Source organism: Heptranchias perlo, chromosome 41, assembly GCF_035084215.1.
Source record: "Heptranchias perlo isolate sHepPer1 chromosome 41, sHepPer1.hap1, whole genome shotgun sequence".
Taxonomy (NCBI): domain Eukaryota; kingdom Metazoa; phylum Chordata; class Chondrichthyes; order Hexanchiformes; family Hexanchidae; genus Heptranchias; species Heptranchias perlo.
Window position 1 is genome coordinate 11,948,616 of NC_090365.1, and position 27,440 is coordinate 11,976,055.

Sequence of the window (27,440 nt, forward strand, 5' to 3'; positions counted from 1 at the left end):
CACAATTAGCTGACAGTAAATCCTACCTTTGTTCCCCAGGGCTGTGTAAATAATAATGTGCTTGTTATAGTTCAGGCTTTCTCCCAACACTTGTGTTCTGTTCATAATTAAAACGGTAATTTTCATAAGCAGACTGGGACTTCTATAAACAGAAACCTGCCCCTTCATATATGCATGGGATTAGCGTACTACCTTTAACAACTAGCCTCTAATTGTGGTATATCAATAACTAAAATGTAAATCAATTATGATGCTCGTCACTTCCTTCCAAAAGGAAGAAAATAACACACAGAGCAATGTGTATAGGCTAAAACGATTTGGTCAGATTTATTTACAAGCTGAATAATACATAGAACCAGTAAGACATAGCAAGATACCGAAAGCACACAATACTTTAATAAAACATTAAATATATAATTAGTCCACAAGGGCTTAATATACCTTTTTTAGAATGTTTCTTAAAGTCTGATGAGCAAACAGGACTTCTTGATGAAAGTCAGGTTTGTTTCTTTAAGGTGTGATGTATATGGAGAATGGAAATTTCAGTTCAGATCTCTTGCCAGAACTAAAGCTGAGAACAGAGCTGTGACTTATAGCATGGGATACCTTTAATATTACAATTGTTTCCTGAAAGTAAACAAACAAGAGTTCAACAGATTTTACACCTTATGAGCTGAGGTGTTAATATCTGAATATTGCTGCTTCCTCCAGACATTTCCCTGAAAAAGCCCAATCAACATTTAAAGAGATTATTCCATTGTTTTCAGTACATGCAAGTCAACATTTCAAAAACTATTCCAACCAACAAGCAACTTTTTTGGGTTAATTGAACAAAGGCATTGAAACAACAAAGAAAAGCCATTTATTGTTGAACACGATGACTGGGTCTGATTGCATGTTGCCAGTTATGTGCATGGCTCACCACATATCAATTTTGCTACAGAACAATGAGATCTTCCCAGAAACACAGCTGGCTGAAGCCAGTTTTAAATTAGATTTACCCCAACTATCTGACATCAAATAAATACAGAAATTTCCATATTTGTCACAGTACTATTAATTTATCAGCAGACTGCTTTGGTGGACAATTATTATTCCTGTATATTGTTAAGGATTATGTTCTTCAAATTTAAGTAATTCAGAATGATTTGCTTTGTCACTAATATATATATAAAAAAATAAAAATGCTGGATTCCCATATCACACTGAATAAGTTCTCAGTTTTGAGAGTGTAACTGCCACAAAAATGGAGATAACCCCAACTTTTAATTAGATCTGTTTTTTATTAGTGACTGAGTAAGGGCAAAATAGGCAGTTGCGTTTTTAAACCCTGACTGATGAGGATTCAGCTGCCTCTACCAGCGAACTGCTGCATTTCTACCATTGTCCTTAGGATGAGGGAGCATTGCGAGATGACAGAGTATTTTTGCTGCTACTGGTGAAAATCAATTGCCTGATAATGCAACGGTGCTGATTGTTGGAGTGCTAAATGCTACTGCATTTTAAAACGTGTATATATTGTGTGTAATTGATCATATTTACAGTCGTTTTGCCATCATTTCTTTAAAAATTAGATATTTAAATAGTCCCAGGCTGCATTTACTATTAAAAAACATTTGCCTTTTTTGCACTATACTGGCAAACTACTTTTTCTAACAAATGTAACATGTGTTTCTGCAGCTGCAAGCTTTGATTTAATAAGAGAGTTTGTTGGTCAAGGATTCTCTGCACCTCTCTGTTTGTTTCTTCCACGGCTGCACTTATTTTCTTTTGTTCTTCCAGCATTGACTTCATTAGTCTTAAACGCTTCTTATGTAAATCAGCGTTTGATGCTTTCCTCTTTTTAATGGGTTGTGGTTCATATCTGCAGTGATAAAAAGGAGTTACAGAGTGCTTATCTATAATGCATGCACTACATTACAGGTTCAATTTCTATTTTCCGACAGCTTGCTCACACATTTAAAGCTGATGCCATCAAAACGTATTAGCTCGGTAGATTGTGTGACTAAAAGTAGAACTGTTAGTGATATGTTAAACTGCTGAATAATTGAAATCACTTTAGCAGAAAAACAAAGCACTGGGGAAGAAATTCGACAGATACCCCACCAATTTTGAACCTGGCCGCCCGATATTCAGACGGGTAACAGGCGGCCAGTAGTTGAAAATCGCCCACCATTTGTGAGATGAAGTAATCAACTAGGGCACTAGATGGCACAGTGGGCTGGCAAGTGTCACTTCACCTCTGGGACCTGGATTCAAATCCAGCCAGACTGGAATGAACATCATCTTTGCTGGCTGCAAAAGTTCTATAGGAAGAGAGTTTGGCAGCCTCAACTCAGTTCTTGGTATTTATGCTTTTCTGATGGTGTGAATTGCTGTTACAACAGCCAGGAATCTCCCCCAAAATCCTGTCCGAAATCGGGCAGGATCGCAGCAGAGAATGCTGGAAAATGCGGGCGGTGAGGTCTATCATTGCCTTACTATCCTGACCAGGATTTGCCTCCTCCTGTCGCAACTGCTATTGTTGCTGGCCACTCATTTCTTGTCCACTGCATGCAAATGGTGAGAGGGTGGTTGCCAGATATCCAGCGGACATCCCTTCTGCTCGCCCCAGTTACTGCTGCTTCCCAGGGCTGCCATGAGGAAGGTGCCTTGGGAAGCAGCACCATTGGCTCTGAGGTCCCCCACCATGGAGGAAGAGGACCTGGTAGCTGTCTCCTCTCCCTCCAATCTTGCCCCCACTTACCACCTTGTGTAGGCTTTGGACTCTACTGAGCCCTACCAGGAAGCCAATCTCCAGCTCTCTGCCCCTTTAGCTGCCTGGCAGCCTCCTGCTGCAGCATTTATTGGACTTTGCGGCCGAGCAATGACAGGCTCCCCCTTGGCGCCGGGAGCCAGCCGTGCACGTGGGATGAACTCCAACCCACCTTTCTAGATTAGGGCTCAGACAGTGACTGAGGGACAGGTGGAAGTCTGACCTACTAGAATGCCAATTCTGGCCAACAATGGGAGAAGTTAGTTTTAAGATTCCTTCTTTAATACATACGCCTCGCAAAGTTGTAGTCTCAAAGATTACATATTTAGTTATAAAAAATTAATAGAAAAATGTCTTGAGAACTATGTGAGGCTGCTTCATTGCTTTTAGTGGGAAATTGCTAAGATCTAATTTTAGATCACTTCAAAGTGTAGCCAACGCAAGTATTTCTCTATCTCCTCATCTAAAGTTTGAATTCTATGCCTGAGTAGAAGTGCAGTTTATAAATGCTTTTCGTTAAACCCTCTTATCAGTATAAACCTATATATAGATTGAAGGAGGAGACAAGACTGAAGTCAGGATGAGAATTAACAAATTGTATGCAGAGGAGTCTTTTTTGTAAAAACCAGGGAAAACAATCGGAGGGCAAGATAAGCTGGCAAAAAATTTGTGCTAAGACAAATTAACGAGTAACTTGTTTCCTTTTGGAAGTCATGAACTTATGGAGAAGAGTAAACTGAACGCTAACTTGGCTGAGCATTCATGAAGGAGTTGGAGAAATTCCATGTAAAACAGTGATTGGGGGGAAGTAACTTAGACCTGAAATAGGAGACACCCAAGCTGGTCTGTCTCGAGTTCAGACCATAAACTTGAATGTCTGGCTGGATGGACAAAATGGCCTTTTCTCATTCCTAGAATATTGAAAATTTATGACACAGAAGGAGGCCATTCGGCCCATCGTGTCAGCGCTGCCAAAAATGAGCTACCCTATTTTTATGTTCCAGGTTTAAACAAGCTACCTTCTGGATAGCATAAGGTAGATTCAGCTTATTTAGATTCAGTTATATTTTACTTTTTTATGCAGTGAATAATATTATTAAACCTTACAACTTTTGCAGTTCAATAAAATCTTTTTCTAACCTTATTGGTCAAACATGAAACAAAGGTGAACTGCAGGAAAAATGTTAGAGAGACAACTGTAGAACTTCAGGGGATTGTTAAACAGGTGTAAACATAACACTTCAGCTAACAGCAGAATACTTATATTACAATGTAAATGGATGGGGATGAATCTGGAAAACTTGCATGTCTTTGGGGAGGATTTTGTCCACTAGTCTTAAAATTGGGAATCAAGGAAACCTGGTATAACAGAATTAGTTCAGAGAAGTCCCACTTAGGAAACAAATTTGAACCCCAATCTTGACTGGCATTTTCTGTTGATACGTTACTCCTGTCGGCCTGCTTTGCAAAACTCTCCTGATGCGGAGAAAAATATGGATGGAGAGAGTTGGTTGATTGCCATCTATCCTTCTGAATTACCAGGTTAACCAAATGAAAATAAATTTTGCTAAGCAAAGCTCATTTTAACAACAACTGAATTGGCAAGTGACCAGCTATCTCCATGATCCATATGCAAATGACTTGAGAGTAAAGTCTCTCAAACCTAAGTCACTCCAATTTGGACTCTATCCAAAATTAAAATGTAAATAGTACTTATATTTGACTCACCTGAGTTGTGAAGAATGAAAACTAGATGAATTTTCCATGAGATCAGACTCACAAGAACTTCCCTCGGATAGCAAGACATCATCAGATACACTTAGATGTGTTGTTTGTTCCGGTGGGGGTGAGGGAGCTTCTGATTTGGAAGCTGAAGGTATCTGTGATACGCTTTCAGATATACTAGTTTCATCCTGTCCAGGGAATTGAGAGAGCATCCTGTGGATACCCTCATAGTATGGCCAATATGAAGATGAAGCTCCATTTCCACATGTAGCTTTGAGTTTTCTAATGGAAAAATGAGGTATTAGTTTGAAACGTTTTGCATTATAACTCAAGGAAGTGAACAAGTTTAGTACTGTAATTTCACTTAATTATAATAGGATATTACATTATTGATTGGAAGGTAGAGATTTTATTGATTTATATGGTTAAGTCAGAAGGGCAGTGCTAACCCCTCCCCTCAGAGAAAAAGATGACATAAGGAATTACATAATGAAAAACAATCTTTAAATTTTATTAAACTGCAATAATGTAGAATGCTGTAATCCTATAGCTGTAGACAGTGGAAAAAAATGCCATTTTACAATTGACATGTATGTTTGATAAAGTATTGAAACTTTAACAAATGAGTCCGGTAAATTGTTAGTTTTTTTGCATGATACTTCGATAAACAGCGTCAAAGAGTACATGATCTAATAAGCACATGGCCAGAAACCACTGATGTGGCCATCTGCTCTAATGATTTGGCCTGCTTAAAAGAGAAATATTATCAGTTTTATAATTATGTAGTCAAGCTTACATAAATCCACACTCTATCCATAATAGAATTTCAACATGGAGTCCAATTCATTCATTGCATTATGTAGAATCCAAGTATAACATCTAATTGTTAACATTACCTAGGATTCAGCTTTACATGGATGATATTGCTTTTTGAGATCGTTTTTCTTTGCTGAATAAAATACATGCTAGAGAGCATTTACAGTGACGACTAGCAGTAGTGAAGGGTTACTGTACAGACTTCCTGAAATTTGCAGTTGTTGTTACCAGGATTCAATACTGCTCCCTCTCCCTTCTATCTAGTAAGAGTACGAAAGGGAACAGTATTAGGAGGTAAGCTATCCAATACTCCAAAGTACAAGTGAAATGACTATATTCAGACTGCAGCTAATAAGGCCTTTTTGCCTATTGTATGGAGGAGGTATGCACCTCTATTTCCATTCTATAAATAATTCAAATAGTTAATAAGGCCTTTTTGTCTGCTATATGGCGAACTCCAATGCAAATTTACCTCAATAAAAATTAGACCCTCACTACAGTGCTGGAACTTTACAGAATCATTGAACTTTCAGCAAAGGAGGAAGCCACTCAGCCCATTGTACCTAGTGTCAGTATAAGCTGCATATCCGAACAATTTATTCTAATCCCAATCGGCCTGCTTTTTCCATGAATTCATTAATATTCTTCAAATGTTTAATTCCTTCTTAAATGCCGTGACTGACTCCGCTTGTATGGCCATTTAAGTAATGTATTCCATATTCTAATAACTTTGTATGATAAAAATATATTAACCTGCTTTTAGTATAATCCTAAATTTAAGCCCTCTTGTTTTTGATTCATTGACAAAATAACCTTTAACTATCCTTTCAAAACTTTGAACACTTCTGTTGGATCACCCTTAACTTCCTCACTGTGGTGAATAGAGTTCTAGTACTTCAACTCTCACCATTGATGTCATTCTAGTAAATCTATATTGTATTTTATCCATGGCTCTAATATCCTTTGTGTAATAGGGTGCCTAAAACTGCACACAGCATTCTAACTGGTCTAACCAATGTATTGCAAAGATTCATTATCAATTTGTACATATATAAATCCAGAATCCCATTTGCTCTTGTTAATAGCATTCCCCTACTTGCAGTGTTGCTTTTAAAGATCTGTGTATCTATACTTCTAAATTTCTCTTCTACTGCTCTCCATTGAGACTTTTACCATTTTAAGTTATACTTTCATTCTGTTTTTCCCAGAAGTTCTACTTTACATTAAAGAAAGAACTTGCATTTATATGGCGCCTTTAACAACTTCAGGACAACCAGTGCTTCACTGTTGTAATATGGTAAAAAGTAATCCTATAAACAGCAATGAAATAAATGACCAGATAATCTATTTGTGATGTTGGTTGAGGGATAAATGTTAGCCAGGACACCAGGCAGAACTCCCCTGTTCATCTTTGGTGCCATAGGATCTTATATGTCCACCTGAGATGGCTCATCTGAAAGATGGCACCTCTGAAAGTGCAGCACTCCCTCAGTACTGCACTGGAGTGTCAGCCTAGATTATGTGCTCAAATCTTTGGAGTGGAACTTGCCTCTCAACCTTCCGACTCAGAGGCAAGAGTGCTACCACTTAGTCAAGGCTGACACCTACGTTGAACTACATTTGTCACATATCTGCCCTTAACCTGTATATATTCTTCTGTACTCTCCTGAATTATTCCTTGCAGTGTACCAAGCTCCTAATTTGGAAGATTTTTATATTAGCCCCTCTGTGCATACCAATTCAAGAAACATCCATTTACTCCTGCTATTCATCAGCTATCCTGCATCCATGCTCCCACTTGACTTTTAATATCTTGTCTTATACTTCTTTATTAAATAATTTGAGAGGCCAAATATATAACATCTACTGCATAACCTTCCTTGAAGATTTTGATTATTTTAGTCAAGCATGACCTGCCCTATACGAATCTGGAATGGTCTGTCCCCAATTTCCAATACCTTTCTAGCCTTCACTAATGTTTTCTCTTATAGCAATTTCCCTACTACCATCATAAGGCTTAGTCTGCAATGACCTGAAATATTCCTTTCCAGTTTTTTGAACAGGCCTATAACATTTGCCATCCTCCACTCAATTGGCATTTGACAGATGTGACATGCTTATTTTGCAACCTCAGCACTCCATATCTGGTATATAGAATGGACTTAAGGAATATGAACTTAATAGCAAATTGCAAAGGGGCAATTGGTGCCGTTATTTTTCCCTTCTGACCTACACGTCCTCCTTCCCACAATAAGGTAGACTAAGGTAGGCGACTTAGAGTATGAAGTAGCATTGGAACTCAAAAAAGGAAATTTTCCACTTGGTAGCCAAGTGATCAGCTGCTTGATCCAAAAAGCCACCAGTTAAACAAATAATTTGGTGAACGCATGTACAGGGGACACAGACATTTTTAACCCATTGAGTACTGAAGGAAAATTTGACCACCAAAAACTTATTAAAAGGCTATACCTTTTAAGTTTACTTTAAGAATCCTTGAATTAAGCCAAAGTCTATTGCTCAATGTGTTCTGGACTCCTACATTAAATCTACAATAAAATTGCAAAAAGCTTATGACATTTTGCAGAGATACTGATTATTCAAAGAATTAATGAACAGTACAGTATTAATACAGAAAATATTATCCTCAGAGAAACCAGTATTTGAGGTTTAATCATATTTTACATTACATACATAGTGCTTACCTGTACTGAAAGGTCAAATTAGTAACTTTAGTTCTTATTTGATCCTTATCACGACTTATCCCAGTAGCTTCAAAAAATTCTTCAGCTATTTTTTCATATACTTTAGCATTTCTCTTGGCTGTTCGAAGGTCTGATAAATATTCATTCCATATGCGTATCAGAGCTCTTGTTTCAACCTCAGTCCAGTTACTTGATCTTTTGGGTTTGTCTATCTGAGCAGCTGAACTGCTGCTGCCACTGTTACAAGCTGCCATTTTAGAAATACATCAACATATCGTGAGAAGAAGGTTTAAACATCTTATCACTGAGAGTTCATGACTGATGACTAATTGAAAAGCTTTTAGATTCTGGCAAGCTTTTCTAAAACCCTTTTAGAAAACATTCAAAAGGTTTTAGATAAAAGGGTTGGTGATGGATGACTAACACAAGTTCTTTCAAGTGAAAGCTTTTGGATGAAAGCTTCCAGAATGCTACCGTCTGTCAAGGGTGCAGGATTTTGGCATTCTCTGCTGTATTTAAATACTTAAAGCTTTTTGAGCTGGTGCCTGTTAGCTCTTGCAGTAAAGTGGCTGTTGCCAGGGTAACATTGTATCAGTAATGGCCTAACTGATGATGCTTCTTGCTTAAAAGCTTTTAATTGGTTCTCTCCATATATTGCAGGTTGCTCTTTAATTCTAAAAGCTTTCAGTTGAAACCTTTGAATTAACCATCTGTCAGAAGTATTAATTAATGTAATTAAGAACTGAAAGCCTGAAATACATTTATTCCACGTGACTAGCCACATTGTCCACAGTTTCAGTCATTATCAACAGAAAAATACTGTAATTTAGCTTCAGAAAATGCTATCCTCAGGGAATTCAACATTTGGAGTGTTAATTGAATTTTACAATATGTGGTGCCTATATGTAGGGAGGGTCAAATTAATAACTTTGGTTCATTTTTGATCCTAATTATGGCTTATTCCATTACTTCTGACAACTGGAGTTCCCTAATGAAAATGTTACAAAAGTTGCTTTATTATGAACAGTCTATGACATGGCATGGTAAACTCATGAGACACTAGAAGAATTAAAATCCCCAGTATATAATGGCAACAGCTGCTGCTCATTTTAGTAACTAAGTGTGCATTACTGAAAAGAAAGTTTTGCTTTGCAGCAATGCAAAAGTGACAGTATGACTCCGGAGCTCAGCCCGATCTAACTTCTTTTGAAGGAAGCTTTGTGAGAATGAGATCCACTCAGGGAGGCCATTTCATACAGTTTGGACTTGGAACTGCATGTGCTATAGTTCCATTGCAGTGTCAAGCCAGGTTTAGAAAGTGTTCAGGGGTCTATTGGACCTTGTAGGCACTTTATAAGCAGAAACAGATTTGAGAAGTGGCTGCTCTCACCCGTGTTCTCAGTACATTTGAAAATTGTCGGCTGGGAGTGCTGCATTTGCAGGTTTCTCTTCTGGCTGGGAGAGTGATACTTGTAGACAGGCACTATAAATCAACCACTGCTAGCTGCAGATCAATACTCTATCTACTGATTTTAGAATTAATACAGCTTTAAAATTCTTGCTGTTATTGCAAACTTATGATGAGCGCTGTTCTTGCATTGTCAAAAATAATACATAATACATGTTTTCAAGTTGCTGTGGCATGGAGATATTAATGTATTGTGGCTGGGTTGCAGATCTTAGATGAAATATTTTGAGCAATAGATAATTTTGTAACAGATTTATTCTATGATTTATTATACAAAATCTCAACCATTTGCAATTATACAAGGGGCTAGATTTGCTGTCAAAATAATGGCAAGGCTAATGGCGCTCGCCGTTATTTATGGGTAAATGGTACAGCAACTTCAGGCGAGGAGCAGATGCATGATTAGAATCGTAGTATGGTTATGGCATGGAAGGAGGCCATTTGGCCCATCAAGTCCATGCCAGCTCTTTGTAAGAACAATCCAGTTAGTCGCATTCACCCCCTCTTTTAGAAAATGTGAATATCCAAAAATTGCTGTCCAACTTGCGCCACTCTGTCGTTAGCTTTGCGAAAACAGCATCTGTCCTTTAGCCTCCCCATGTTCTTTAGGAACTTGATGTACTTGCCCGTTAAACTCGCCACAGAAAGTTAAGTCTTGTCATTACAAGCATAAGTACCCTTTTAACTATGTTATAAGTGTTAATTACTGCCAATCAACCTCTGGCACCAAAAATTAACTATTACAAATGTGGAGTCTCATTCCTTCAGGTTTTGAATTTTTTGGGGCGATTTTAAAAAATGTCAAATTTTATTTTCCTTTCTGTCTCTAAGTAATTTGTTTACGGTTCAGTCTTTAATCAAAAAGGTGAGGATTATCATAGAATCTTAGAAAGTTACAGCACAGAAGGAACCTATTTGGCACATCGTGTCCATGCTGGCCGAAAAAGAGCTATCCAGCTTAATCCCACTTTCCAGCACTTGGTCCACAGCCCTGTAGGTTACAGCACTTCAAGTGCACATCCAAGTACTTTTTCAATGAGTTGAGGGTTTCTGCCTCTACCACCCTTTCAGGCAGTGAGTTCCACCAGACTGCTACCACCCTCTGGGTAAAAAAAAATTCTCCTCAGCTCCCCTCTAATCCTTCTACCAATTGCTTTAAATCTATGCCCCCTGGCCACTGACCCCTCTGCTAAAGGAAATAGGTCCTCCCTATCCACTCTATCTAGTCCCGTCATAATTTTATATACCTCAATTAAATCTCCCCTCAGCCTCCTTTGTTCTAAAGAGAACAACCCCAACATATCCAATCTTTTCCCATAGCTAAAATTCTCCAGCCCTGGCAATATCCTCGTAAGTCTCCTCTGTACCTTCTCTAGTGTAATCACATCTTTCCTGTAATGTGGTGACTGCAACTGTATGCAGTACTCAAGCTGTGGCCTAACCAATGTTTTATACAGTTTTAGCATAACCTCCCTGCTCTTATATCTATGCTTCGGCTATTAAAGAAAAGTATCTCGTGTGCTGTCTTAACCACCTTATCTACCTGCCCTGCTACCTTCAGGGATCTGTGGACATGCACTCCAAGGTCCCTTTGTTGCTCTACACCTCTCAGTATCCTCCCATTTATTCTGTTCTCCCTTGCCTTGTTTGCCCTCCCCAAATGCATTACCTCACACTTCTCTGGATTGAATTCCATTTGCCACTTTTCTGCCCACCTGACCAGTCCATTGACGTCTTCCTGCAGTCTACAGCTTTTCTCCTCACTATCAACCACAATGCCAATTTTAGTATCATCTGCAAACTTTTTGATCAAGCCCCCCACATTCAAGTTCAAATCATTATTAATATGTATCACAAAAAGCCAGGGACCTAGTACTGAGCCTTGCGGGACCCCACTGGAAACAGCCTTCCAGTCACAAAAACACCTGTCAACCATTACCCTTTGCTTCCAGCTACTTTCCCTTGGATTCCATGGGCTTTTACTTTTTTGACCAGTCTTCCATGTGGGACCTTGTCAAAAGCCTTGCTAAAATCCATGTACACTACATCAAATCCTTGTTATCTGCTCAAAAAATTCAATCAAATTCGTCAGACACGACCTTCCCTTAACAAATCCATGCTGAATATCCTTGATTAACCCATGCCTTTCTAAATGACGATTTATGCTGTCCCTCAGAATCGATTCCAATAATTTGCCCATCACCGAGGTTAGACTGACTGGCCTATAATTACTCGGTCTATCTCTTTCTCCCTTTTTAAACAACGGTACAACATTATCAGTCCTCCAATCCTCTGGCACCACACCTGTAGCCAGGGAGGATTGGAAAATAATGGTCAGAGCCTCCGCTATTTCCTCCCTTGCTTCTCTTAGCAGCCTGGGATACTTTTAATCCGGGCCTGGTGATTTATCTACTTTCAAATATACTAAACCCTTAGTATTTCCTCTCTCTATTATTATCTCACTAGTATTTCCTCTCTCACTATCCCAATATTTCACACTCCTCCTCCTTAATGACAATCTCTGCATCGTCCCCCTCTTTTGTGAAGACTGACGCAAAGTATTCATTAAGAACCATGCCCACATCTTCCGCCGCCACACATAGGTTACCTTTTTGGTCTCTAATAGGCCCTACTCTTTCCTTAGTTATCCTCTTGCTCTTTATGTATTTATAAAACATTTTTGGGTTTTCCTTAATTTTACTTGCCAGTATTTTTTCCTGTCCTCTCTTTGTTTTCCGAATTTCCTTTTTAATTTCACCCCTGCACTTTCTATACTCCTCTAGGCTTTCTGCAGTATTGAGCTCTTAGTGTCTGACAAAAGCTTCCCTTTTTTGCCGTATCTTACCCTAGATGTCCCTTGTCATCCAGGGGGCTCTAGATTTGGCAGTCCTACCCTTTTTCTTTGTGTGAATATGTTTACTCTGAACCCCTTGAATGCCTACCACTGCTCTGACACTGATTTACCTTCAAGTAGCTGTTTCCAGTCCACTTTTGCTAAATCACTTCTCAGCTTAGTAAAATTAGTAACTGAATTATGATCACTACCACCAAGAACTCCTTCCACCTGCCCAGCTTCATTCCCTAAAACTAAATCCAGAACTGCCCCCCCCCCCCCCATCTTGTTGGGCTTACTACCTCCTGGATAAAAAAGTTCTCCTGAATGCAATTTAAGAATTCTGTGCCCTGTATACCTTTTGCACTGAATGTATCCCCGTTAATATCAGGGTAGTTGAAATTCCCTACTATTATTGCCCTGTTGTATGTTTTGTTCCAAAATATGAAGTTTTATTGAAGTTACAATAGTAGAAAATATGTTAAAATACAATATACAAGTTATAAGTACAATTATAAGATGTTGGGATACAACCTGGCAAAGGTTTACACCGACAACGTTCAGAGGTGAACTTCTCGAAGGTCCTTGAAATCACTTGAGCATGTCTAGTCTTCACTCCGAAAATATTCTCACCAGTACTTGTTATGCTCTTACTTATCTACCCACAATCACACATCAATCTGCTGCACCCCAAGCCCCGCACTGTGTCCGCATGCCAATCAACCTCTCTGCAAGTCAAACATCATCTACTGACTTCTGCACATTCCACAACAAGATAGTAACGCTTCCCATGCCATCATGCTTATAAACATGAGATAGAGAATGGAGACAGGATGACTCAAAACGTGATCAACCAAGGACACATTACTCAACAAGGTTCGACCCAATCTCGAATACATGCAAACAATATTCAACAAAGACCTGTGAGAAAATACTACTTCTTACAGTCTCCTTTTTCTCTCTTCATTTCTTATGTCATAAGCATGTACAATCATAAAAAGCTGCAGAACTGTAAGATCTTGTTTGTTACTGCATTCTGTGAATGCTAAACATAGGTCTATCACATTATTCAGTTTTCATTTTGATTCAAAAATGCTACTGCAGTCCTTTAAAGGGTTTGTGTTGCTACTTGTGTCTAGAGGAATTTCTCTTGCATTGATGAAGTTGCTCATTGTGTTACTTTGTTGACTCCCTCAGGTATGCGAGGTTCCACTCCACTAGATGTTGCAGCTTCTTCATGTATTGACAACAATGAACTTGCCTTGGCACTGCAGGAACCAGATCTGGAAAAGGTAATAAAACTAATATTTTCAGGTATTTGCAACCAACAGAAATTATTGAACCTAAACAATACTTAAGTTGCAGAAAGAAATGAAAGGGAGTGCACTGTTGTGTTCCACATGGGTTTGGGGAATGATCTATTTTAAATATTTTATTCCATTTTGCTTTGAGTATTTGAAGGGGTAGGAAAAGCTGGGGAAGAATCTTTTTTTTTAATAAATGACCCTTCCCTAAAACATTATAACATCAATGCCATCATGACATTGGCACATTTCCTGGGCCAATGGGAACAGTGTGACTCCAAAGATTAGAATATATCCCAGTGCATGTTTCTTGTTTCCCATTTTATTAGTTTGAAACTTTTCTTCAAGAAAGAACTAAGTTTCTTTGAAATGTCTGGCTATTCACTTGACTTTAAACATTAAGCAAAATGATCAAGTATTCATAGTTTCACTGTGCAGTGAGGCAGCTAGAGAGAAATAATTCATACAATGAGGAAATTATAGGCTTAATTTTCTGACTCAGCAATGATCGGAATGATCAGAAAATCTTGAATTGTACCTTGAATTTCCAATATGAGCTTCTGGCTGGCAGTCTCCCTATCGGGAATGTAAAGCTGTAAAATTACCAATTATTTATATTCAAGCAATAAAGCTCTAAGTTGCATAGCATTAGAAAAAGAACTGAGGATCAGGCAGTGACAGATCTATGTAGAAGTTGAAGTACAGTCAAAGAATGAAATATACCATATCTAAGGAAAGGAACACCTAAAGGAAATAGATCAGTTCCTCATTCAGCAAACAGTTGAGAAATGTGAGTTTGGTTAAAAGTAATGTGAAAAATAGTGGAATGGGCCCTAAAACATGATCTGCAATGCGATGAATAGGTTGATAGTTTATTCTGATTTTTGCATTCTTTGAATTGCATATTGTGCATATTTCATTCATGAATCCTTTGAAGTAGCTTTAAAATGGTCATTTTATAAATCATTCTCTGTTGAATTTTACCATTTATTTCCGATTTTAGGTGGTTACATACCTGGCAGGGTGTGGACTACAGAGCTGCCCTATGCTTCTGGCAAAAGGATATCCAGACATTGGGTGGAATCCTGTCGGAGGAGAGCGTTATCTAGACTTTCTGCGGTTTGCTGTATTTGTTAATGGTGAATAGATAAGTTAAGCATGCATCAGTAAAGGATGAATAATTGTATTTTGTACTATCTGTGTGGAGTCAAGAGTAATATTCTACACTAAATGCTGCACTCTAAATATGACAAAGTTGGCACAGGTATAGATATATTGTGGGACCTATAAACATACAACAGTAGTCATATGCCCTGTGCAGTGGAGAATATGCCAAACTTGCTGATTGTATCACAGATCCTATGTAAACGATTAATTGATGCTTCAGCTTGCTCTGCTCTCAAATATTCAAATATTCCTTCCTCTGGCATGGTAATCATACAGTTTACATATCTTACAGTATAGATGTACAGAAGTTGACAGTCGGACATATACAATAAATACAACACCGGGTGGGGGGGTGTGGTTAAATTGGTTAACACCCAAATACAGGTGCGGGCTAATTGCGCACCCCGACGGAGGTACCGTCGCAGTCAGCATGTTAGATTGGCGCTGCAACTTCATTTACTTGATTGATGCCTAGCGTGGAGCCCTAGCTGCGTTCGTCTCTCCATTTTCTCCGTTCTCTCCACTTCTCACCAGCAGGGAGGGTCCAAATCTCAGGTGAGTTGCTCATACCTCTTAAAGCCAGCACCTCTTTGCAAAAAAATAAGATATGGGTCTGCACGGAGTCTGAACAGAGATCAGACATCGCACACGCAAAACACAGATGCAGGTCCTGTCCCTATGTTTACAAACTGTTGAGTTATGTTAAAACATTGAATAAAGATTGCGCACTACTAAATCCCACATCCTCCAATCTGCATACCAGACCTCACCAATCTGCCGATCTGAGTTTTTACCGGGCCTGAGAGAGAGCATGCACCAAGGTTCTTTGATGATGCACTAGAGGCCTTGGTGCAAGAGGTGGGCAGCAGGAGGGGCATCCTATATCTGCAGAAGGGCAAGAGGCCCTCCAGACTTATGCTCCAGAGGCAGTGGGAGGCAATAGGTGACTAAGTCGATGCCAGGCACATAGCACCACAAACATGGATGCAGTGCAGGAAGAAATTCAATGCTTTGACACGAGTGGTCAAGGTGAGTGAGGTCAACTGTCAAGTGGCATCTCCTACCAACTGCACCTCTAACGGCATCCACTGCTCCACGCACTATACCCCCATCACCCACATACCAACAAACTCTTTCAATCAGTACTCAACTCTTCCAATCAGACGCTTCCTCTCACCCTCACACATTACAACTGTTTCAAGCCGCACACCCACAACTCAAAGGTCGCGCATATTGGCAGCTATTCAACCATGATAGGCACATCGCCCAAACATCCTGCAGGACACTGACCGACACACGTCCTGCTTTCTTGCAGGAGAAGGTGGCACATAACAGGAGGCAGCGAGTGGCAGTGACATTTAGTCCCTCAAGCCTGTTCCACCATTCAATAAAATCATGGCTGATCTGTGACCTAACTCCATATACCCGCCTTAGCCCCATATACCTTAATACCCTTGGTTAACAAAAATCTTTCAATCTCAGAATTAAAATTAACAATTGAGCTAGCATCACCTACTGTTTGCGGAAGAGCATTCCAAACTTCTTCCACCCTTTGCACGTAGAAGCTTTTTCTAACTTCACTCCTGCAAGTCCTGGCTCTAAATGTTAGGCTATGTCCCCTTAGTATTCAAGTATAGGAGACCTCCAAAAACAGGTACAAACACAGCCAGAAGCAATAATCCAGCAACTAACCTGTAAATCCCACATGGTCCCTTTAAATAGCGCTGGTTGTGGGGGGGGGGGGGGGGAGGGGGAGTCCTCCAGGCCATCTAAGACATGTTCAGGTGTTCGTGGTTAAGTCAGTGCGTTGACTGGAATGTTAAGTGCCAAAATGGTGTCTAAATCAGCATTGCTGAATGTTAAGTATTCTCCCTACTTTACATGCTGCTGGCGTTCGTTATCTGCGCGTACACGAAGCCCTTCACCAAAATGGTGTCCGGCACATGTAACGCTAGAAGTGTGCACGCGCACCCCGGACATCATTTCGGAACTTCAGGAGGCCATGTAGCGCCGAAACAACGGGCGCTACACGGCCGAATTTCTAGCCTTATATATGTGAGAATAATAAGCTCTTACCTGCTGTGTAATGAATATGATTCTGACTTTCTGAAAAATTGCATGCTACAAAGTAACCATTGCCACCATACCTGGTGCTTGTTGGCTACACCTGCTTCCCAATACTACGAATTCCTGGAAATCTGGATAGTGATTATATCCTTATTTTGAACATCATTTGCAAAACACTGGAGTAGGAATGTTATCGGATGAATGCATTAACAGCTGATTTCAAGTTCGTCTCTACCTATTTTAATGGATGTATTAACCCATTTAAAATGAACAGGTTACTGCCTTTGTTAAAGTAGTGGAGAAAGGAATTTCTACCCTTCTATTACCTACTGAGCTAGAAAATGTACTTGTGGGTAGTAGCAGGTTTCTGCCATCGGAGGCTTTCAGTGAAGTAGAAAACACAAACTGCAGGACTTTAATTTACTCCAAAAGTTCAGCAACATTTTCACTCACAGTTCCTATTGTTATGACCTCCTCAAGCCAGGTCCAGAACCCAAAAATGTGATATTTTCCACCACAATTAAAACTCAAGAAATTCCATTCAGTTACCACTGATTTCACAATTAATAAATTAATTAAAATATTTCAGAAGCATCAACACATGAAGAAAACAGGCTATAGAATATGTGACCACAAATAGTTTATGAAACATTTCTCACTTATAACATAGACTTTGTAACCATGCCAAGCTGTTTACAAATATTGATCATGTTACTATCAAAAACTTTTTCCTGCTTTTCCTTCCAGGTCCATGGGCATCAGTTGCTTTCTCGTATTTCACCTAAGTGGCCAATCTTAATGCATGAAACTGGATAGTGCTATTGGCAGGGTGCAGCAACATGGGGGGCCTCATAGCCAAGTTTCATCCTGTTTACATTTACACACTTGCAGCAGGAGTCACTACCTGACACTCTAACCTAGGGGTGCTTGGATCAGTTGCAGCAACCCTACCATTATCCTGGCTGACAGCAGTTAACTCAGCACAGATGAGAGACTGAACCTAGGATCCACCTGGCCTGTATGTCTTAGATGCTCATTACAATTAGGTGAATTATTCATTTAAAAAAAACATTGAGTAAATTTTAAAATTGTGTAATTTCCAATGTAGGTAAACCGCCTTTGGACACTTTTCAATAAAAAATACATTTCTTTGATGTGGGGCCCGATACTAGGAGGGAGGTGGGTTGGCAGCAGGGGGTCGACTGGGAGCGTGGGTACCGTTCTAGACCTGCGCAGCGGGCCCTCTGCGCACCCACATCACAGGCTGTCAGCCGGAGGAGCCCTATTTAAAGGGGCAGTCCTCCAATGCTCCTCCTGCAGCAAACAACCAAATTGACAGCATGGAGCAGCCCAGAGGCAAGGCTGCTCCAGGTGCTGTTCGATGGGGTCAGGAGGAGGAGGGAAATGTTTTTCCCAGCGAACGGGAGGAAGTGACCTGCCTCTGCCACCAGGAAGGTCTGGCTCGAGGTGGCAGAGGAGGTCACCAGCAGCGGTAACATCTCCCAAACCTGGGTCCAGTGCAGGAAGTGCTTTAATGACCTAACCAGGTCAGCCAAAATGAGTATACTTACGCATTCTCCCACACTCCATCTTCCACATCGCCTCCACCACCACACAACTCCTTCTGCACTGCCACCACAACGCTCTCACATCCACTCAACCATCATCCTCACCTTGCCTGCACTTACTCACTGCCCCAGTTCCCATTCGAACACTACCACGCAACCCAATCCTCATGCAATCTCATGGCTATGTCTCACACGCACCCTCCAATGCATCTCCCTCATGGTCACCTCCACCCACACCAATGCATGCAGCGGGTCACTATGCAACCATCACTCAGTCACGCCTCTCTGATGTTTTGCCTTGATAGCACAAGAGATGCCAGAAGGCCCAGGAGAGGGATGATGCCAAAAGAGGACATGGAAGTGGGGATGCCACTCAAAGGGTTTCCTCGTCTCACCCGTTGCCCCCCTCTCAACCAGTATCAGCAGTGCTGCCTCCTCTCCAGGTGCTCGAGTCTGCCCCTGCATAGGTGCAGGTGGAGCAATCTTTGGAGGGGTCCTCACGGGCACCGAAACCTAGAGGGCGTCCGCGCAAAGCATTTCATCAGTCAGAGCATGGACAAGAGCAACCTGCCACTACCTCTGCTGAAGCCACAGGACTAGCACCACGTAGGGGTTCCCATAAACGTTAGGCGAAGGTTTTGTGAGCACAAAGGGGATGTACAAGGGTGTAAGACAAAATGTCATGTTTTTGATTTACTTTTGTTTGTTTTGCAAAAAAACATAAAAATTTGTTATCACTGCTACTGCCACGCCTTTGCAAATCTTGTCTGGTTTGTGCACTAATACCCTTTCCTAAGGATCACCATGAAGACCCACACCTGATGCCGCCCATTGTGTCACTGCAGAGTGAGTGTAGGTGTATTTGCAGGGCTCTTTTGTGCAGATGACTGAGAGGTGGCACCCTAGAAGGATGCGGAGGAGAAGTTGTTGAGGGCAGTGGTGACTTTGACAGCGACAGGTAAGAAGATGGTGCTTGGGCCAACCGGGAGCAGCTCGGCATCAAGGAGGCTGCAGATGTCCACGACTACATGTCGAGTGACTCTGAGCCTCCGTGTGCACTGCTGCTCAGAGAGGTCCAGGAAGCTAAGCCTCGGTCTGTAGACCCTTTGGCAAGGGTAGTGCCATCTGCGACGCATCTCTGCGGCTGCCCTCCTCCTGCTGTGCAAGTGGATGTGTCATAGCACTGTGTTGCGGAGCTCCAAGTGTCAGAGGTGGATGGCGAGGCTGGTGATGCTGTTCGTCCTCCGAGGAGGTCATGACTGCAGCTATGGCGGCCCCCATCCGGAAGATGTACGTTTGAGGGGGTCCGAGGTGATTTTTTTGTGTTAGGAGAAGGGTGATGCAGGCTAAACATTGTCCAAAGTGACAGAGTGGCCTCCTGCAATGAGTGAGAGTCTTCCCCCCCCCCCCCCCCCCCCACCTGTCAAATGGACCTTTGCAGCTGCCACAGGCTGGTGGCTGCAACACGTTCCATTTCAACTGGGAGTGTCTCCCCCAGTACGGGAAATATGCTCAGTTAACCTGAAAATCCCACCCCTCCTAAAATATCCTCCAAATCAGGTCTCCTAACGACCTGAAGTATCAAATTAATTGATTTAAGTGGGATCCCGCCGGCTTTAATTGCCGTCGGGGGTCCTGCATGCGGGGGCTGCGTGCGCATCTAAGCGCGTCATTGGGGAACCCGGAAGTGGGCAGGTTGGAGCCGGGCTCCAGACCCACCCTGAGAATCCCCAATTTTTGGAGCCGCCCCTGCCATGAGCACGCCCGCTCAGACATCGAAAATCGAGCCTATGATCTCAAAAAACAAGCCTTAGAACCTAGGCCTTGTGAAACTTTTTTAACCCACTTAAAGCGCTAGATTTTTCACTCGTTTACTGCCAACTACACAATTAGATGTCTTCATACAAAACAGATTTTTTTAAGTAAATGAATTAAAGTATCATCACACGAAGAAAATATGGACCACAAATAATGAAAAATATTTCATGACTGAAAAGGAAAGCTGTGCAGTAGTTGAATACAACCACTAGATGTTCTTAATGCATTTACATACAACTTATGTTTTTGATCACTTTGTATGAAAAATTTTTGCATCCCTGAACGTGGGAAGAATGTTGACACTTTCTTGTTTGCTGCTTCTCATCCTCCTACCTGTGGGGTGTTTCCTGTGATTGCAGGTGAAAGTGTTGAAGAAAATGCCAATGTTGTTGTGCGTTTGCTGATCCGTCGCCCTGAGTGCTTTGGGCCAGCCCTACGGGGTGAAGGTGGCAGTGGTTTACTAGGGGCCATTGAGGACGCCATCAAGATTTCTGAAGATCCTGCCCGTGATGGACCAACGGTCAAGAAAGACCGTAGACGAGAACTGTAAGGAAATGCATTAACTTCAACCAGTTCAAAATATAAATGTTCTTTTCTGTTTCATATTTCATGTCTCACATTTCATCTGCAAACAAGGCTTTTTAATTTTTGTAAGTATTGCAAATGAAAGAGTTTTAAAAACTGTTTTAATTTCTGTACTACTTTAATTTTAGTACACAATGAGCAAGTCTAAAGTTGTACCCTTATTTGTTTTTGCCGTATTGTATGTATATGAAAAGCATGAATGGTGTGAAGCATTGAATATTTTCCTCATAGTATTGACAATATTTTTTTTTGTTCGGTGGCACTTGTTTTTCTGTCTCCACTTTAAACTGGCACTGGACAGGCACAAAGCTGCTGAAGTGCTCTTGAGTCTGTCAAGGGTGAGCTTCATTCAAATTTTGCTCCAGGAAATGGGGGATGGTAACAGGAACCCATTTGCAGGCCTGAGAGGCCTGCAGCTGCGGGCCTGTCCGCCATCCTCGGGGATGCTTTCCTTCTTGCTAATTGGCAAGCTGCCTCTTTGAAGCTTTCTTTGCATTGGTAGATCGCTTCGACCACGAAAATGAGGGGTGACCGGGAAACTGGGACGTGTCCCTCGTTGACTCCTCTGGGCGACTGTTACACTCGACTTGCCGACCTCCTGCCTTTTTCTCCTGGGAGATGTAAATCACCCTCAATAAGTCACATACTTGATCATAGAAAAAATGAAGAATTTGTGGAGACAGAACTAAAATCAGAATGAATCCTTTTATGCATGTTTATGTATTTATACAGTTTGTGATTGGAATTGATTGTAGACATGATTGGCTTATGAGCTGCAGTGTTTAGGAACATTGGGACTGAAATTGGTCTAAGGTGATAAGGCAAAAAGGGCGATAGCAAATCGATTCATTGTTAGCCGTTTTTCCCTAGTGCCCAAGTCCAATTTCATCCCCATTGTTTACACCGCACCCTGCTAGTCGATGTCATCGGTCAATAACATAGAAGCTATTGCCTGCTGACATCATAAAACACAATTTATCCCACATAAATTGTCAGTCTAAGGGTAAAACAGCCCAGTAAAAGGTGCCAATAATGTTTTCTATCCTAACAGTCGTGGGGACCAATGTGGCTGTAAAATCAGTTTCGTAATGCAGTAAATCCTATTGTATTGTGAACCATAACTTCCTTTTTTTTTAATCCCTTGTAGTTTTAGTGAAGAGGTCCATGAAGAAAATCGTGTCCATCTGGGTAATGCCATCATGTCTTTCTACTCGACACTGATCGACCTGTTGGGCCGATGTGCTCCAGAGATGCATGTAAGTGATTGCCTAATATTGATGAACCAACTGATGGTCCCAGACTTGTACCACACCCCTGACCATGTTGTGATAGTTATCCCAGTTTAATATTCCAAATCTGTTTTTATAAAAGTTTTGCAAGCAACTACCATACTTCAAACATCACATTTCAAAGTGTCTAAAGTTTTTTTAAAAAACAGAAACAAAGGGCCCGATTTTAGCACCCGCTCTCGGGTGCGTTCTCGGCGGGGGGGCCGCGAAAATCGGCAAAAGGACGACCCCGACCGGATCCCGCCCACTTCCGGGTTCCACGCCGACGCGCCAGCGTGCGCGCGCAGACCCCGCAGGTGGGAATCCCGCAGGCACTTAAAGCTAGCGGGATTCCACTTGAGAGTATTTATGTAGCTATTTCAGGTCATTAACTGACCTGATTGAGCTGTTTTTTTACCAAGTGTAGGATTTTACGTTGAACTGAGACTGTTTCCCATACTGGGGGAAACACTCTCACTCCCAACGGACGTGTTGCAGCCAGCAGCCTGTGGCAGCTGCCAAGGTGCATTCCACAGGTGGGGGGGGGAGAGCCTTCACCAACGCAGGAGGACACTCCGTAACATTGGGCAATGCTTGCCCTCCACCACCCTCCTCCAAGCAAGAAGATTCACCGGCGTGGAACCGCAACCCCTGTGCGAGGACACACTTTTCTACCGTGCACAACCCCTCAGACCTACACCTGCCAGATGGGTGCTGCGTTGACATCCTCGGAGGACGAACAGCATGACCAGCCTCAGCAGCCTCGCAGTCCACGCCGTCCGCCTCAGAGACGTGGATTCCCACAACACGGTGCTGTGGCACATCCACCTGCACAGCAGGATGGAGGGCAACCGCAGAGAGAGATGCGTCGCAGGAGGCACTACCCTCCGCAAAGGGTCTACAGACCGAGGCTCAGCTTCATGGACCTCTCTGAGCAGCAGTGCATACGTAGGCTCAGAGTCACTTGCCAGGTAGTCGCCGACATCTGCAGCCTCCTTAATGACGAGTTGCTCCCGGATGGACCAAGCAGCATCTTCTTACCCGTCGCCGTCAAAGTCACCACTGCCCTCAACTTCTTCGCCTCCGGATCCTTCCAGGGTGCCACGGGGGACATCACCGGGGTCTCTCAGTCGTCTGCACACAAGTGCATAAGGCAGGTCACCGATGGGTTGTTCCACAGGGCCTCGAACTACATCAACTTCGCCATGGATGAGCGCAGCCAGACGGAGAGGGCGGTTGGATTCCATGATGTGGCTGGCTTCCCACGGGTGCAGGGTGTAATCGATTGCACCCATATAGCAATACGGGCACCTCCACATGAGCCAGGGCTGTTCATCAACAGGAAGGAGTATCACTGCATGAACGCCCAGCTCATTTGTGACCACCACCAGAGATTCCTACACGTGTGCGCCAGATACCCTGGCAGCTGCCACGATGCCTTCATCCTCAGGGAGTCCACTGTCCCGCCCCTATTCCACGCACCTAACACCGGCAACGGCTGGCTCCTCGGCGACAAGGGATATCCCCTGCACACGTAGCTTATGACACCTCTGAGGAACCCCATTACCGAGCCGCAGCGTCGATATAATGACAGCCACATTGCTACCAGGTCTACAATTGAGCAGGCTATAGGGCTGCTCAAGATGCGCTTCAGGTGCCTTGATCGTTCCGGGGGAGCGCTCCAATACACGCCACTCAGAGTGGGACGAATTATAGTTGTCTGCTGTGCCCTGCACAACATGGCACAACAGAGAGGGGTGCCGCTGGAGGAGGCCCCATGCACACCCGCCACCCACATTGAGGACGAGGAGGAGGAGGAGGAGGAGGAGGAGGAAGAGGAGGAGTACGAGCGAGAGGAGGAGGAACGACCCATGGGCCGAACACCGGCTCACCTGCGTGCTCGTCAGGCCAGGGAGGCACTCATATGCCAACGGTTCTCCTAACATCACACTGTGTGAGGCGTTCACATATTATAACGTGCACAGACGAGGGTCCATACAGGCTCCCTCCACAGAAGAGTGGTGCCTGTACACCTGCACCCACTGTATTATGCCCAATGGGTGGGACCGGGTGTTCGTCGTCATGATGAGGCGCACGGAAGGGACCTATTGCACAAGCCGCAGAATAATGGACAAGAGGTGGCAGCATTGGTGAGAAAAATTAACTTTATTGTGTGGTGCCAATCAAGGACTAGAAATAAAAAGATAACAAATAGTCAAACACCCTGGTGCAATCCCTGTGTGTTCACAGAACCTTGTTTTTTTTTTTTCTGGAACCCCTACATGATGCTACCCCTGTGGCTCCAGCAGAGGTGGTGGCAGGTTGCTCCTGTTCGTGCCCTGACCGGGTAGATGCTTTGGGCCGATGCCCCCTGGGTTTCGGTGCCCGTGAGGGCACCTCCACAGACTGCTCCTCCTGCACCTGTGCAGGGGCAGACTCGGCCACCTGGAGAGGAGGGACTATTGCGGGCACTGGTTGAGGGGGGCAACGGGTGAGACGTGGGGGCACCTTGAGTAGCGTCCACACTTCCATGTCCCCGTTCACCATCTTCCCTCTCATGGCCTAGGCCCACATCACCCCTTCCACTCTGCTGGACGGCAGTTAGGATGACGTGTGTGAGACCTTGCAAGGCCACCTCCAATGTATCTGTCAACCTGTTTATGGCGGCAGAATGTTGCTCACCCTGAATCCGAACAGCCGTTGTGAGGGCCTGGATGGACTCATTGTTGAGCTGTGCGTGACGCTCGAGGGAGGCTAGCCTGTCCTCCACCGCAGACATTCCCGCACCTACCCGCGACACTATCTCAGAGATGCCTTCACGTCCCTGCGACACTATCTCGGCGATACCCTCCTGCACCTGTGCCACCATTCCCCTCATGCAGGAGTTGGACTCCTCCATCCTCCGAGCGATTGTGGAGAGTGCGCGTGGCACCTCTCCCAGTACCTCGGCAATGTGCTGGTGCCCCTCGACGACTCTCCTTTTGACTGGTGGCCCCCTGGGTTCAGCATCTGGGTCCGGCTGAGAAGAGTGCTCCCACCGACGCGGACCCTCCGCGGCTGACCCTGCCACCAGGGTCTGCTCATGTTCACGTGTGCGCGGTGACTCACCATGTGCAATCCCAACTAACTGAGCGGGGGGACCCACCAAGGTGTGTGTATCTGCGCTGGTGCATGCTTGGCTCATGTGTGACGATGCACCCTCAGAGACCGGCATGTCCTCTGAGGAATCTCCCTCAACGGATACGGCGCTCGCAGACGGCCCTGCAAGAGAACAGAGGGCAAGATCAGGCATGTGACCAAATGTGGCGGTGCGGCATATGCCATGTGATGCTAAGATCATTCGCGATCATGAGTGCTGAGTGTCAGCTTTCCCTTACCGGCCGTTTCGCCAGACCCAGCCTCGCCATCCGCCACGGACAGGCAATGTAGCGTGTGGCTGATCTCCAACGCCTCCACCTTGGCGTCTGTCAGAGCCACCTCGTGTGGCGGGCCCCCTCCGGTGCGGGCCCTTTCCCGGGCGTTCTTGCAACTCTTCTCCTGTGAGGGCAAAACACAAAAACGTTATTGAATGATGATTGCATTGTGAGACGCTTCAAGCATTGGTGTGCGTGGGTTGAGCGTGTGGCAGATGGATGGGAGGATGCGTGTGCCACATGGCCATCCCATTGTATGGACATTGGAGTGTGTGGTAGTGGTCGAGTGGGGACAGGGACGGTGGGTACGTGCAGGCACTGTGAGGATGATAGTTGGGTAGCTGTGAGGATTGGTGCGGGAGCGCAGTGCTGTCAGTGGAGATGGGGTTGTGAGGTGTTTGAGGTGATGTGGAAGACGGAGTGAGGCAGAGTGCGTTAGTGTACTCACTTTCCCAGACCTGGTGAGGTCATTGAATCTCTTCCGACACTGCATCCAAGTTCGGGTGGTGTTGCCCCTGCTGGTGACCTCCGACGCCACCTCCTCCCATGCCTTCTTGGTGGCAGAGCCAGGGCACCTCCTTCCATCACTCGGGAACAGCGTCTCCCTCCTCATCCGGACCCCGTCCAGCAGCACCTGGAGGGCGTGGTCCGTAAATCGGGGAGCAGCCTTACCCCTGCCTTCCTCCATGTTGCCTGGACTCTTGGTTGTGGCTGGAGGGGCTTTGGTGGACTGCCCCTTTAAATGGAGCTCCACCATCGCTCAGACGTTACTGCGCATGCGCAGCCCGCCGGCGCGCAGCTGAGAAGCGGAGAATCCGTAACTGCCGGCTAATTGCCTCAATTATCCCGCGATCGCGCGCGCAACGCACTCATTTCGGACGGCGCATTTTTCACGCGCCCGAATGACCACCCGCCGAGAACCCGCACCCCTGGTAAAATCGGGCCCAAAGACTCAGTTCAGTCGCAGGTCAATTACAAGTAAATGACTTTGAGGGAAGTTTGGAGATTATCCTGAAGCTAGTAATGAAGACCTGGATTTTCCATTTTTAAAACTGCCTATTTTTGGGTGGTCTTCAGGTGCTCCGGCAATTAAAATGGGGTGGAGATGCCCTCTGCTTTGACCCTTACCCTGGTAGCACTCTTTGCTGTATTCAAATGAAGCAGTAGGCATGACAAAGTGTCCCCTGAGATTTCCCTTTGCTTCTGCTCACTTACCACCCCTGAAAATCACTGCTGTTAGGCCTAGATGGCCCAGAGGTGAGACGAGATCAGGAAGCTGAAAGGTCGTACAGGAATGCAATTGTGCAACAGTGCTGGGAGTCACTTCCCCCTACTTTGTTTCTGAGCATTTAAAAGTACTTTGTGAGGCTTGCTGAGAATTTATAGAGAGCTCTACAGAGTGAAATATTGGATTTCCCTTTGAGGATTCCATTGTGCAATGGAAATGAAAATTGTGCCTTTTCTATTAACTGATCCCCAACACCAGTTTTATACCCAGGTGGCAAGACGAAAATCTACCCCATAATGTTCTTCTTCTGAGGCGAAGGAAGCTTCTTTGGAAGTCAGGGCCATGTTTGTTAGCTCCGCTACACAATCCCTGTACTCTAGCAGAGGATAAACCTGACAAGCACATAGGTCTCCACTTAGCAGATAACAGGGGAGGTAAAATAAGGCTTGGATTGATCGAGAAGTGTGGGGCAGGAAACAAGGGTAGAGAAAACTTTAAAATAAGTCCAGAGAAGATCAACATGGTCATATGCCTCATGCTACACAATATTGGCATAGACATTGATGAGGAGCTCAGCAACTACCAGCAGGAAACCAACTAGTCTAGGCCACAAGACAGATGCTTGAGGGTCTCATTGCCTGATCCTTCAGTGAGCTCTGGAATTATTCTATATTGGTTCCTGTTGCATTTTATGTCCCAATCTATTCAAATTATGCTGGAGAG

At 43.7% G+C, this 27,440-nt stretch overlaps 2 protein-coding genes across 9 annotated transcripts in view; one reads left to right on the top strand and one right to left on the bottom strand.

Annotated features, from left to right (window-relative positions):
* Positions 1-27,440, top strand: part of LOC137306054 (ryanodine receptor 1-like) — a 332,570-nt gene that overhangs the window by 66,566 nt on the left and 238,564 nt on the right. For all 8 annotated transcript variants that reach the window (XM_067975094.1, XM_067975097.1, XM_067975096.1 and 5 more), the window contains exons 24-27: positions 13,497-13,591; positions 14,607-14,742; positions 20,583-20,769; positions 21,956-22,064. In XM_067975094.1, coding sequence (XP_067831195.1) covers positions 13,497-13,591; positions 14,607-14,742; positions 20,583-20,769; positions 21,956-22,064 — 527 coding nt within the window. The remainder of the gene's footprint in view (positions 1-13,496; positions 13,592-14,606; positions 14,743-20,582; positions 20,770-21,955; positions 22,065-27,440) is intronic.
* msantd1 (Myb/SANT-like DNA-binding domain containing 1) lies at positions 448-8,319 on the bottom strand. The gene is made up of 3 exons (XM_067975102.1): positions 7,999-8,319; positions 4,484-4,762; positions 448-1,864 (listed from the first exon to the last, which is right to left on the bottom strand). Exons 1-3 carry the CDS (start codon positions 8,250-8,252, stop codon positions 1,606-1,608), a joined length of 792 nt encoding a protein of 263 aa, XP_067831203.1. The 5' UTR covers positions 8,253-8,319; the 3' UTR covers positions 448-1,605.

What these genes read in the sequence shown, in the direction of transcription:
- msantd1 (XM_067975102.1), bottom strand. Translation starts at nt 8,252, where the DNA reads ATGGCAGCTTGTAACAGTGGCAGCAGCAGTTCAGCTGCTCAGATAGAC. An exon ending in AATTTGACCTTTCAGTACAG is followed by an intron (nt 4,763 to 7,998) that starts GTAAGCACTATG and finishes TTTTTCCATTAG; the next exon opens with AAAACTCAAAGCTACATGTG. An exon ending in TTTCATTCTTCACAACTCAG is followed by an intron (nt 1,865 to 4,483) that starts GTGAGTCAAATA and finishes TTATCACTGCAG; the next exon opens with ATATGAACCACAACCCATTA.